The sequence below is a fragment of the Electrophorus electricus genome, chromosome 24 (assembly GCF_013358815.1).
Source record: "Electrophorus electricus isolate fEleEle1 chromosome 24, fEleEle1.pri, whole genome shotgun sequence".
Lineage (NCBI taxonomy): Eukaryota > Metazoa > Chordata > Actinopteri > Gymnotiformes > Gymnotidae > Electrophorus > Electrophorus electricus.
Genome location: NC_049558.1, coordinates 4,825,728 through 4,837,500, shown reverse-complemented (window position 1 = coordinate 4,837,500; position 11,773 = coordinate 4,825,728). Strand labels below are relative to the sequence as shown.

At 42.9% G+C, this 11,773-nt stretch overlaps 1 protein-coding gene across 4 annotated transcripts in view; it reads left to right on the top strand.

The window, feature by feature from the left end:
• The window catches only part of ccdc30 (coiled-coil domain containing 30), a 16,721-nt gene extending 5,612 nt beyond the window's left edge, over positions 1-11,109 (top strand). For 2 of the 4 annotated variants that reach the window (XM_026998188.2, XM_026998187.2), the window contains exons 13-28: positions 71-142; positions 232-357; positions 459-596; positions 1,424-1,602; positions 2,513-2,693; positions 3,076-3,198; positions 3,431-3,601; positions 4,717-4,926; positions 5,747-5,904; positions 6,120-6,285; positions 6,403-6,524; positions 6,741-6,882; positions 6,972-7,108; positions 7,219-7,336; positions 7,442-7,506; positions 7,614-11,109. In XM_026998188.2, the coding sequence (XP_026853989.2) occupies positions 71-142; positions 232-357; positions 459-596; positions 1,424-1,602; positions 2,513-2,693; positions 3,076-3,198; positions 3,431-3,601; positions 4,717-4,926; positions 5,747-5,904; positions 6,120-6,285; positions 6,403-6,524; positions 6,741-6,882; positions 6,972-7,108; positions 7,219-7,336; positions 7,442-7,506; positions 7,614-7,824 (2,319 nt within the window). In that variant the 3' untranslated portion in view covers positions 7,825-11,109. The remainder of the gene's footprint in view (positions 1-70; positions 143-231; positions 358-458; positions 597-1,423; positions 1,603-2,512; positions 2,694-3,075; positions 3,199-3,430; positions 3,602-4,716; positions 4,927-5,746; positions 5,905-6,119; positions 6,286-6,402; positions 6,525-6,740; positions 6,883-6,971; positions 7,109-7,218; positions 7,337-7,441; positions 7,507-7,613) is intronic. The other 2 variants (XM_026998189.2, XM_026998190.2) reach the window with 2 other exon arrangements.
• The last annotated feature ends 664 nt before the right edge of the window (positions 11,110-11,773 follow it).

Below are 11,773 nucleotides of genomic sequence, written 5' to 3'. Positions count from 1 at the left end.
TTGTTCTAACTAGTTGAGGAGGCCGTTTCCATTTTAAAATTTGCTCTGAAAGTGTTAATTGTTGTCACAGATTAAAAATCTGGAGCTGAACGAGAAGAGTGCTCAGAGACTGGCGGAGAACTGTGATGGAAGCCAGCCTCAGGTAACCAGCCTCCGGCTACCTTTAGTATTTGTGCGTGTGTTACTTACTTAAAATGCACATTTTATTCCATAATGCATTTCATTCCTAAGATGAATGCTGGCGTTCAAGAGAGGCTGACCTTTCTTGAGAGTCGTCTTGCTGAGGAGAAGAATTGGAGGAAAAAGTTAGAGGTGGATTTAGCTGTGGCCCAGAGTTCCCTCAACAAAGAGAAGCAGGTAAGGCCCTAGAGATGGAGGCAGAGACATATTTGTACTGTAGGAGTCCCTGAGGTCAGAAGGACTCTAATGTAGCTTACAGGCTGGGCTGCTCTTCTCAGGCTGTGCTCAGAGAGCAGGCGGAGCTGATGAGGCTGCGCGTGGAGGTGCAGAGCTTGCAGGCCGCATGCCAACAAGGGAAATCCCTCAACAAGAGCCTCGCACAGGTTAAGGGCGAAAAGGGCATTTTGGAGGAAAAGGTGATAACACCAGGATATCGACTGATAAGCGATCAGCGACGTGTGTCCCTAATGTACCAGTGTTAATTCAGACCTAACGACACCCACCTGTGCAGAATTATGTTAAACATGAGTGAGCGACTGAGATGTAAGCCAGGTCCATGAGGTGCTTCACATTTAAAAACAAACCAAACAAAAATAGGTACCTTGCACTCATTCTGGTAACTTTACTGTATACATCTAATTAGGTGCATTTTATAGCTATTTAATGAAAGACTTGCCTGATTTGTCAGTCGCCCTTTACCTCATCACTAGTCATTTTCTGACCGCGCGACCCTTGCTGACTAGATACTGTTTGGGTGATAGACCAATCTCAACACAGCAGTGACGCAGGCATAGTGCTGGCGTCTGTTTATCAATTAAAATCTGTAAGCTGAATGCAAATTCTTTTTCTTATGTACAGATAAGTAAAAGAAAGTGAAGACAGTTCCAGTGTCGAACCCTTGTTTAACTCAAGTGGCAACCCAGGCTGAATGACTGACTAAATGTTAATGGATAATGTTATTTGTGTGCTAGCTGCCAGCTTGGTTAACCAGTATGAGCGAACCTAGCACAGCAGTGTTGCTGACAGTTTTATGGATCAGTGTTGCAGCTCAGTGCTTCGCCAGTCAACAATACCCAGCCAACTGGTGCCCTGTAAGTGACGAGTTGGAGGGCGGCTAACAAAAATTCTACGTGGAATCAGGCAGTCTGTAGTCTCTAACTGTACACCTGCATGGAGTTTCTAATAAGTGTTTACTGAAATGGTGTGTAAAGTGTGGACATTGCCTGTGTGTCCTTTTTCACAGGTGGCCCAGTTGGAACGCGCTCGGATACGACTCCAGGACGACCTGGCAGAGCAGACGGACAACAGCAGGGTGCAGGAGGACCTGAGAGAGAGCAGGCAGCAGGTGACGCAGCTTACGGCTCTTGTCCAGCAGCTGAGATCAGAGCTGTCCACTCTGGAGAAAGAGCACAGTACTCTGAGGTGAGGAACGCTTCAAAACCTAAACATTTGTTGTTATAGTTTCTCCTTAAAGATTTGTGTGTGTGAGTAGCATTGGTTTTTAGTTATTGGTGGGTTTTGGAGTGGATGCAGTGGTAGCTCAATGGTTAAGGTACTTGACTTGTAATTGGATGGTTGCTGGTTCAAGCCCCACCACTGCCAAATTGTCACTGTTGGGCCCCTGAGCAAGGCCCTTAACCCTCAGTTGCTCAAGTTGTACTCCTTCACAATTGTAAGTCACTTTGGATAAAAGCGTCAGGTAAATGCTATAAAAAATGGATACCCAAATTGTTTCTTTGAAGCACTTTTTTAAATTAAAGGTTTTGCACATGAATACAATTTTTTAAAATAAAATATATAAAACAATGAGTTTTAGACAGACTGTGTATATCACACCTAAGGGCTACAGTTGCTGAAATCTTGTCACATGTACCAAAGCACACTGGAAAAGTATCAGACACTGTGGACCACAGTCACTGTCTCAGGATGTCTTTGTGTCTTTGCTGTGGAAAAGAATTGTTGATGGATTTAGCTGGCAGGCAGTGGAGATGACTGGGCAACCAGTGATTCATACAAGTATCTGGGCAAATATACAAGAATCATGTTACATTATACAGTACACAGATCAGGTCACTGTGTGGTTAAAGAGACCGCTAGTCAGCTGAAGCTTAGTGTGTCACTGTAGTGTTTGGAGTAAATCACTTGCAAGACATGTACATGCTGTTAAACATGCAGGACATATAGTTCATCTTATCCACTTTATAGCTCAGGTTCACTTAGACCCAAACATTTGAGCTTATCATGGGGCGTGTTCGTCTGTCTGCCATGACCTGCTGAGAGACGGTAATGTATCGATGCGCGGGGGCGGGGGGTGGGCTTTGCTGTGCATCAGAGACGAGCTGATGGAGAAGAGCAGGGAAGCGATGGAGCTGCAGGCGGAGCTGAGCGCCAGCGCCCGGGAGCTGCAGCGCAGAGCGCAGGACCAGCTGGACACCCACAACTCTGCTGGGCAGGAGAGAGCACCTGACCCTGATCCCAGATCTCCCACAGCGGAGCAGGACGGGCTCCATCAGGTAAGCTGCCGACACGCAGCCTGAGCTGAACAGGACAACAGCGTCACACTGGGCCTGTCTGCAGTGTAGGATCATTACAGGGGGCCTCGATGGCAATCAGACTACAACTGATGCAAAATCTGCACTGCTTCATGTAAAACCTTATATAGCATGTTAGAGACCTCGAGACAAAATGGGAAGGGTATTGGAGTTTTGAATTTTCAATGCATGGGTTGGAATATTCATTTTTTGTTTTTTCAATATTGAATTGAAGTCATTACTCCCTTATCTTTGGTGATTTATCTTAAAATGTTCTATTTTTAGTAGGTAATTCTGTTGCTGGTATAGGTTGTGTATCGGCTGAGTGTTCAGCTGGTGCATAAGCTGTGTGCTGCTCCCCCAGGCGGAGTGTGTAAGGACAGAGATGAGTAAGCTCCACACCACCCTGGAGGAGGAGAGACAGCTGACCAGCCAGCACCAGCTGGCTCTGCAGGCCCAGATCTGTGAGGCCCAGGCCAGGGCCAAGGTCAGCCTTGATATCAGTGTACACACACACATACACACACACACACACACACACACACACACACACACACACACACACACACACACACAGTAACTTTCAGTAACACAGTAACTTTCCCTCCAGGCTAGAGTAATATTTTAGCATCTACGCATCTACTCCAAAGGTTATTTTTTGTGTGTGTACACTGTACACTGCACTGGGGACTGCAAAAGCCATGTGTGCATGTCGCCAGGCTCAAGACTTCATCCTGCAGCAGAAGGGTGAGGAGCACAAACAGCTGAAGCAGGACCTGCAGAGGACGCAGCACCTTTTCACCTCAGCGGAGCGAGAGCTGCGCTACGAGCGAGAGAAAAACCTCGACCTTAAGAGACACAATGCACTTTTAGATCAAGAGAAGATCAAGGTGTTTTTAAAAGGAATTAATTATATAGACTCCCCAGCCCACTTTATTAGAAACATCTACCACTACGGAGCCCATCTGCTGGCTGCAGAGTTGATCAACCACCCTACACCTACGCTGCTCATCATTAGGCAGTTTCAGTCCAAAAGAACACCGCTGGGTGATATCTGGGTCACACAGCATTTTCAACACAGAATTAACATTAACATGGTAGTGGTATGTGGTTGTGGGTGTTGAGCCGATGATTTAAAATGACTTTCCCAGACACCAGTGTTGCTGGGGAGGTTTTAAACATGTCTATCATGCTGCTGGTTTAAAAGTGCTCAGTCATCTACAAAAAAAAATCCAGCCAGTAGCAATCTTATGGTCAAGATGACCAGTCTTATGGATGATGAATTTTGCTAAGTGACGGGCAAAAAAAACTGAAGATGAAAACAGTTGAATTGCAGACTTTAACTGCAAACCTATGAGATGAGCCTACGACGTTTACGGCATTTAGCAGACGCTCTTATCCAGAGCGACTTTGTCATTTACTCATAGAATATATCCAAGTACAGTACAGTAGGATAGAATCAAACATACCAATGAACTAGAATACTGTAGAATACAGGGATGAATGCTGATACCTAGAAGTGCAAAATACATAAGGTCTATCGTAAACAATGATGAGTGCTATAAACAGTAAGTGCTAGAGTTTGTTAAACAACATAAACAATACCCTGCAATAAGTACCAAATTAGCCAGTCAATATGGGAGCAGTGTCAGTTGTCCTTTAAATATTCTGCAAGTAGATGGGTCTGAAGACTGCAAAGGTAGCTGTTTCTAATACTGTGGCTGATAAGTGTAGATGCAAATAATCCTGATTGTTAACATAACCGTGTTTACTGTTTGTCTGAACCTGTATTCATTTACATTTACATTTATGGCATTTAGCTGAACTTTCCTTGAGCAATATACCGCATTTTCACTGTTACTTCCTCTCATATTTGCTTCAGTTCAAAGGTAATGTCTTTGCAAGCTTTGTACAGGACGCTTTATGGTGTCCTTATTTGCTCGGAGACGGCTGTTTACATGCTGGGCCGCTCCAAACCCTGTGGTGACGGTGCCTCCCTGTGCAGCTGTGTGCAGAGCTGAAGCAGTCTCAGGCCCGAGCGGCCCAGCTGGAGGCCAGCGCTGCTGGGCAGGCAGCTGAGGTGGAGCAGCTACAGCAGAGGGTCCGGGAGCTGGAGCTGGAGCTGGCCCGGAGCAGCCAGAGCGGCCAGACCTGCAGCAGCCTGAGGGAGGAGCTCAGCGCCGAGAGGGCCCGCGTCATCTCCGCCGACAAGAAGGTCAGGGGATGTGAGCTATCAAGAGGCTGTCAGTGGATTTAAATGCTCTGCAGAAACCTGAAAGGCCTGGGCTGAATATAGAGGGTGGATGGGTTTAAGCAAAGCCAACAAGCTTAGGTTGCTTTAAAAATATTAATTAAAAAGTATTATTTAAAAGTATTCATTTAATTTAAAATACTCAAGGATCGGTTTGCTGTTATTCACCTTTTTTGAAAACAGGAAACTCCCAGTATAGTCATGCATGTCTTCTGGTACTGTGTGTTTATTCAGAACATCAAATATAGTTTTGAGTAACAATAATGTTATATTTGAGCACACTTTTCTGCTTCTGGTGCAAAATAATGCAAAATGCAAAATAAAGTTAACAGTGGTTTACAACATACTATATTATTGCAATATCTAGGGACTATATAGTGAGGTTCTTCTGTTTGAAAATAAAGTTTATTGGGGTTTTTGAAGGGGTTTTTGAATGTTTGCTCCATTGGACTGTGTTGCGCTTAGAGAAATGTTACAGAGGAGTGGTAAGCTGCTTATTGCTAAAACTATCGTCAAGGTTGTTCTATATACCATAATTATAAATCATTGGTATGACCAGTTTTAATAAACTGTTGTACATGGGTTGTTTTGAAGCCTGTGTGCCTTAGATCCTTTTTGTCACAGTTTAAGATGTAAGTTTTGAATTGCTGCGAAACAAGTGTTGCTCTAAAATGCTGCTCTAAATGTTTGGTAATAGTTTTCTAGTAAGGCCTTATATAGGGCAGAATACTGCAGCTTGGAGTGGATGGCTGATGCATAAGCATATGGGTACGTTTGTCTGGAGGTGTTGGAACTGCAGCAGCAGTTGAAAAACACACTGCATCAACTGCGCCTGGAAAAGGCCAGGGCAGGAGAGACCAGCAAGCTGGAGAGAGACACCAGAGACATGTCGGACAACCTGTACACCCTCCGAGCCAAGCTGCAGGAGGAGCGGCTCCAGAGGTGGGCCTCTGTGACACCCTGTAATACAGAAGCTGCCTAAGTCACCTACGCTTGTCTCCAGGATTCAGTGTGAAAATCTTAAATGGGCATATAAATAATTGGCATGCAATTTACATTGGTTCCGTTTTGAGCTCTGCTGGCCTGACTGCGACAGGGTTGGTTGTTTGGTTGGGGTGGACAGGCTCATGAGCTGTCTGCTCCCCCTCCGCCGATAGGAAGTTGGTGGAGCAGAGAGATGAGGAGCTGGAGCAGCAGGTGGTCTCTCTACGCACCAAGGAGGCCACCCTTGCCCATGCCAACTCCGAGCTCTCCCACCGCTCTCAGCAGCTGGAGACGCGTCTGGAGGTGCTGGAGAATGAACTGAGCTCCGTCAGGGAGCAGGTTGGTGTTCAGTGCTTTAGGGTGAAGCACGAGCTTAACACAGGCCTTTTGTAATGGGCCTGTGAGGCAAGTTATTTATGTCGCAGCTTTCATGTCAGTGTCTGTCTTCTCCTGCAGCAGAGCCTCAGTCAGAGGAGCACCTACAAGCTGGAGGAGCAGCTCGTAGCCACACAACACGAGTCCGAGAAGCTGCAAGAGGAACTGCAGCAGGTCCTCCAGCAGCTCGACGGCAGCATCAGGTAAAGACCCCACAACCTCCAGGACCCATCACCGCACACTGATCGCAGAGCTTTGGGGAGTTAGGTCATTCTGGATTTGGGGCCCAAATCTGCATTGTGAAAATGGCTGTTGTGAGAGCGCTATAGAAATGCAATTAAATTGAACTTGTAAAGGGTGTAATTAACGGGAGCAGAAGTTGGGGGTGTGTATTTTGAAGTATCTGTAATTTTTGTTAGAAGGTACAATGAAAAACAATGTCTGCACAAAACCAAACTGCGCAACGCAAAGCAGCTCTTCACGAAGGCCACCACCCAGCGAGACATGAGGATCCAGAAGCTGGAGAACGATTTGGCACTGGCTACGATCCTGCAAGAAAAAGTGAGTCTTATCCCAAGCATTCTTCTTAAAAGCTAAAAGTACCAACGTGAGCAGTCTTACGCTCTGCTTCCGTGCCGGTTTCGGGAAAGGAGAAGGACTGGATCCGGACTGTGACTGAGGAGAACGAGCAGCTGTTGCTAGAGAGGCGGGAGCTGCTGGAGAGGATCACTGAGGCTGAGGAGATGGGCAGCAATGGGATGAGGACAGCTACTACCACACAGCAGAGGTGTGTGCGTGCCCCCACCCTGCACTACGCACCAAGAATCACTGCTAGGAATCAGCTATAAAGAGTTTTCCTTCACCAACCCACCTCCACCCTCAATCTCTCCCCAACAGGGTGAAGTTCCTGGAGATGGAGAATAAGCAGCTTCAGGATAAAACTCTGAAGCTCGCCAATCAAATTGGAGTTTTAGAGCGTGCGCTGAGAAATCTCCAGTCAGTGGGTTCGCCTGAGGTGCAGATGAATTGGTTGTGCCAGTTTAAATTAAATTCATATTCTGTTGTCAGTTGTTTTGTTAAATGTTTGTTTAAATTTTGTTTGTATATGTTTCGGTCACAGGACGTAAAGAAAATCTTTCCTTCTGGAACCCATCCTGACGGTCTATTGCGGACATCAACCACAAGGTATACTTGTGTTTGGAATTAAGCTTTTATATTAAACATTTTAGACTTAATACAGTGAATTTCAAACAATCTCACCAATTGTACCATGCTGGAAAATCTTGCTGTAGTCCAAGTCCAGGGCTATGCGACTCTTGGGGACTCTTGGACGTCATCCGAAGGGTTAAAGTGGGCGAGCATGCCAAGAGCCTGGAGTCGTCTCTCTCTCTGCTCAACCCTCAGCCTTCAGAGATTGGCTACCTGAACGTGAACTCCCCCATGGTTCCCAATGTCACCCTGGATCAGGAAGAGACTCACAGTGTGACAAGCGAGGACGCCTGAATGACTAAACCGTCTTCACCTTTCAGAGGTTGCCAATTGTCCTCAGACTTGCAGTTAAGGGCAAAGGTGTACATACACCTGGGTTAAGTTAACTTAAACTTAACTTTTCACAACTCCACACATTTTATATTAACATACATTTCCTTTAAGTCAGTTAGGTTATGTACATTATAATAATAGCACTGTCACAAAATAGGCAAGAGACATATTTATTTCAGGTTTGATTTACTTTATCAGATTTTCAGTGGGTATTTCAGTGTATGGAAAGTTTACATACACTTTTTTTAGTATTTGATGGCATTGCCTTTTAATTGTTTACCATGAATCAAACACCCATGCAATTTTGCTGGTATTTTTTCCCGTTCCTCCTGACAGAAATGATGTAACCTAGTCAAGTTTGTTGGTATCCTTGTTGGACACACCTTTTGAGTTCAATCCACAAATTTTCTATTGGATTTTCTGTGGTTGATGTCTCGAGGTGCTGCTTCACTACTTCACTACTTATTCCTCCTTCATCATGATGCCTTCTCATTTTCTGAAGTCCACCAGTCTCTTTTCCAGCAAAACCCTCTGAAAACGTGAAGCTGCCACCTTCATGCTGGTTGGGATGGTGTTTTTTGGATTAAAAGCTTCACTCTTTTAGTTCCATACATAGATCATTATGGCTTTACAGTTCAGTTTTCTTAAATTTGACCAGAAGCCACTCATCCAACAGGATAGGTCTTTATGCTGTTGATTGCCTGCAGACTTCACTCTGGCTTTTTTAAAATGTTGGTCTTGAAGTGGCCTTTCAGGTCATTGTGATGCAGGACTCTCTTAATGGTGGATACAGATACTTTGGTACATGATGCCTGCAACTCCATTACCAGTTTATTTTTTGTTGTCTTGGAGTTCAGTTAAACCTTTCAGACCAAAGTTCATTTATCCCGAGTTAATTTGTGCCTATGCTCATGGTACATTTTGGAGTTTTGAAATTGCTCCTAAGGAGGAACCAGAAGGTCCTCAGTTGAGGAGGTCTCAATTTTTTTTCTAAAGTTTTGGTTAGGTTGCTTGGATTTTCCCATGTTGTCAAAGGCAAAGAAGGCACTTAAATAGAGCTGAACTAAAATTAAATTGTGAATTAAAGCTGGAATAAATTCATCTCTAATTGATGGTTTTAAAAATACCTCTGATATGAACAAAGTGCTCCAATTGACTTGCCAAAGGAAATGGATGGTAACATGAAATGGCCTTGTGAAAAACCAAGCCTTTGGCTTCAACTGTATAGTCACTTAATTCTGAGGAAATATTAAGTCACGCAGTCAACATTGTATGGGCTGACTAAAAATGACCAAACTCACAATGTTAGGGCTGGTTCAAGTAGTAGCTTCCTTGCTGTGGTTATGGAGCAACAAGCCTTGATTCTGGCAGTGACTTCTGGATATGCTATGTATTCGCCACTGAACTGAGGTGACTGAGTCTGATTGTGCACTTTACTTCAGAAAAATTTATTTGCAGCTTCAAATATCTCCTTTTCATACCAGCTCGGCATATGTTGAAATGACAGAATGTTTAAAACACTTTTTACCCCCCAAAACGGGAGAGCAGATTTTTTGTTGTGATATTGTCTGGAGGTTAATTGACAGCTAGATTATACAGACAGCTCTTCTAAGACATGGTGTCCCTTGGAGCATAAACACTCACCGTTTGACTGAGAAGTGTCACATTTTTAAGGCGTGATCTGTTTTTTTTTTGTTGTTTTTTTTACATAGTGAACCTTAGTCGCCTATAATTTTACTCTCAGGGTATTTAATGCAAAAATTTGCTTATTGCCTTTGTTCCTATTGAGAGAAATCCAGTGCCCTCAGCTTTCAGTGTGGCCTGTAATCCAGCTACGCAAACACCTTTGCCATGCAGTTGTATTTGTCCCTGATCTCCTGGCTCTTGTCGTGTTCGTGCTGAAAAAGGTGAAAAATAAAGCACTGAAGTGGGAATCACGGAGTATCGGGATGGCACAGCTCCAGATATCTCTGCTCTCCTCTGCTGCTCTCTTCCCTAGTGACTGTGTGAAATAGAGGACTAGGCAGTCTGGACTAATGCCTGAAGGTGAGGAACACGAAAATGCTTGAGGTTTTGAATTAACAAGCAATATACTTCATTGGACATCAAAGCCAAAACAGAAATTGCAGCAAAAGCATTGCATGTTCTGATTCAATATTGACAATCTATATGGGAGAAACGGTACAAAATAAGAATTAAGTGAAGCACTTTTATTTTCTCAGATTTTATAGGTGGTACATTGTGATGATGTTTACAGTTTAAAAAAAACATATCGCCTTTTGGTGAATATGTTTTAAATAAAGACATTTTTCCCAGATCATGTATGGTTATAGATTGGAATGCCACTAGATTACAGATGTAATAAAAATGGCTGGAATGGTTGGTTTTAAAATCCCAGGCCTTGGTTTTGGTTTGTGGGCTTGATTACAACACTAGTGTAGTTCAGAAGTTGGGAAGTTCGTGCCACTGGAGGTGAATGATGCCTTTTTCTAATTAGAATTCACCCCATTCAAAATGGATTAACAATTGCATAAGTTACTATTTTAGACACTTTATGATGCAAACATTTGGGGTAGCAGATTGTTGTGATGGTCATCATAGTAGTATTCCTTAATAATTCATTTTATTTAAAATCAGCTTGTTTCTGTTTATATAGTATTGCCCTAAAGGGGGTAATGACCAAAACATGGTCTATTGTATGTGATAATTTGCAGTCTTATTAATATCAACACCCTTATAGTATTGTCTGATATGTACAGAATAAGATCTGCAACCTGAACAATGTTGGGTACTGTGTGTTTTTGTTTTTTGTTTTTTGGGGGGGGGGAATTTTTTTTATTGTGTGATGTGTTTTGTGTAACCTTTCTTACCCATAATTTCCATGTATAGACATTAGCTAGCCAGCAAGCATTGTGCATATATTTGAACTGCAACCACACTTGTGTAAAACCTTAGATACTGAAATCTTAGTCTCTAGGGTCTGTAATTAAAAGCATGTTTGACATGGATTATAATGACCACTAGTTTCTTATGTATACTATTTACAATGAACTACAGTATAAAATCAATAACCTGCTTGTTATGACTGAGTGGTGATCCAATTTATTATATACTGCTGCTGTATTTTTACACAAAATATTTATATAAGTACCATGTGAATACATAACCTCATGAAAAATGAAACACTAGCATGTAATAAATTTGCAAAAATGTGCATTTTTTTCTGAATAAACAGCATAGTTTCAATGTTGTACACCTTTTTTTTTCCTTTCAGTGGTGCATAACATTGTGAAGCAGGTACGAATAATCTTGGTAGTGAATAGATACCTACATGTTTTAAGTCCCACTTGTTTAAATCCACTGGGTCTGCCTCCACATTCACCTTTTTAATATGAGCTGTCTTATAAATGAAAAAATTAAATGTTTTCAACCTAGCAGCATTTTCTTCTCTATCTGAATCATGGTTGCACTGTTGAGTCATTTGGCAGCTCCAGGAGGCTTCATGATAAGTCATACAATAAAGATTATAAGGAAAGCTACTTTTCCCCCCTCCAAGTAGTTCTTACAACCTCTACCAAACTTTTGAAGATCATCCTATGCCCTGATGTTTGCCAGTGTCTATGGCTGTTTTGGCAGACATTCTCAAGAATGACAATTGTGCTTGTTTTTATTTTGTCACAGATACTACAAATGCACTGATCAAATTTAAATGTGTAATCATACAGGTTCAAACATAATCATATTTAAATTGTATCGAGAACATCCTAATTTCAGTAGAAATCCGCACATTTCACCTGTCAGACTTGCCATTGTGGTAAATGCCTTCATCACGATGACTGACTCTACCTCTCCTTCCTTTCCTCCTGGTCCTCACGTATTTTGCACCGCCTTACTAACTAATCTGAATTCA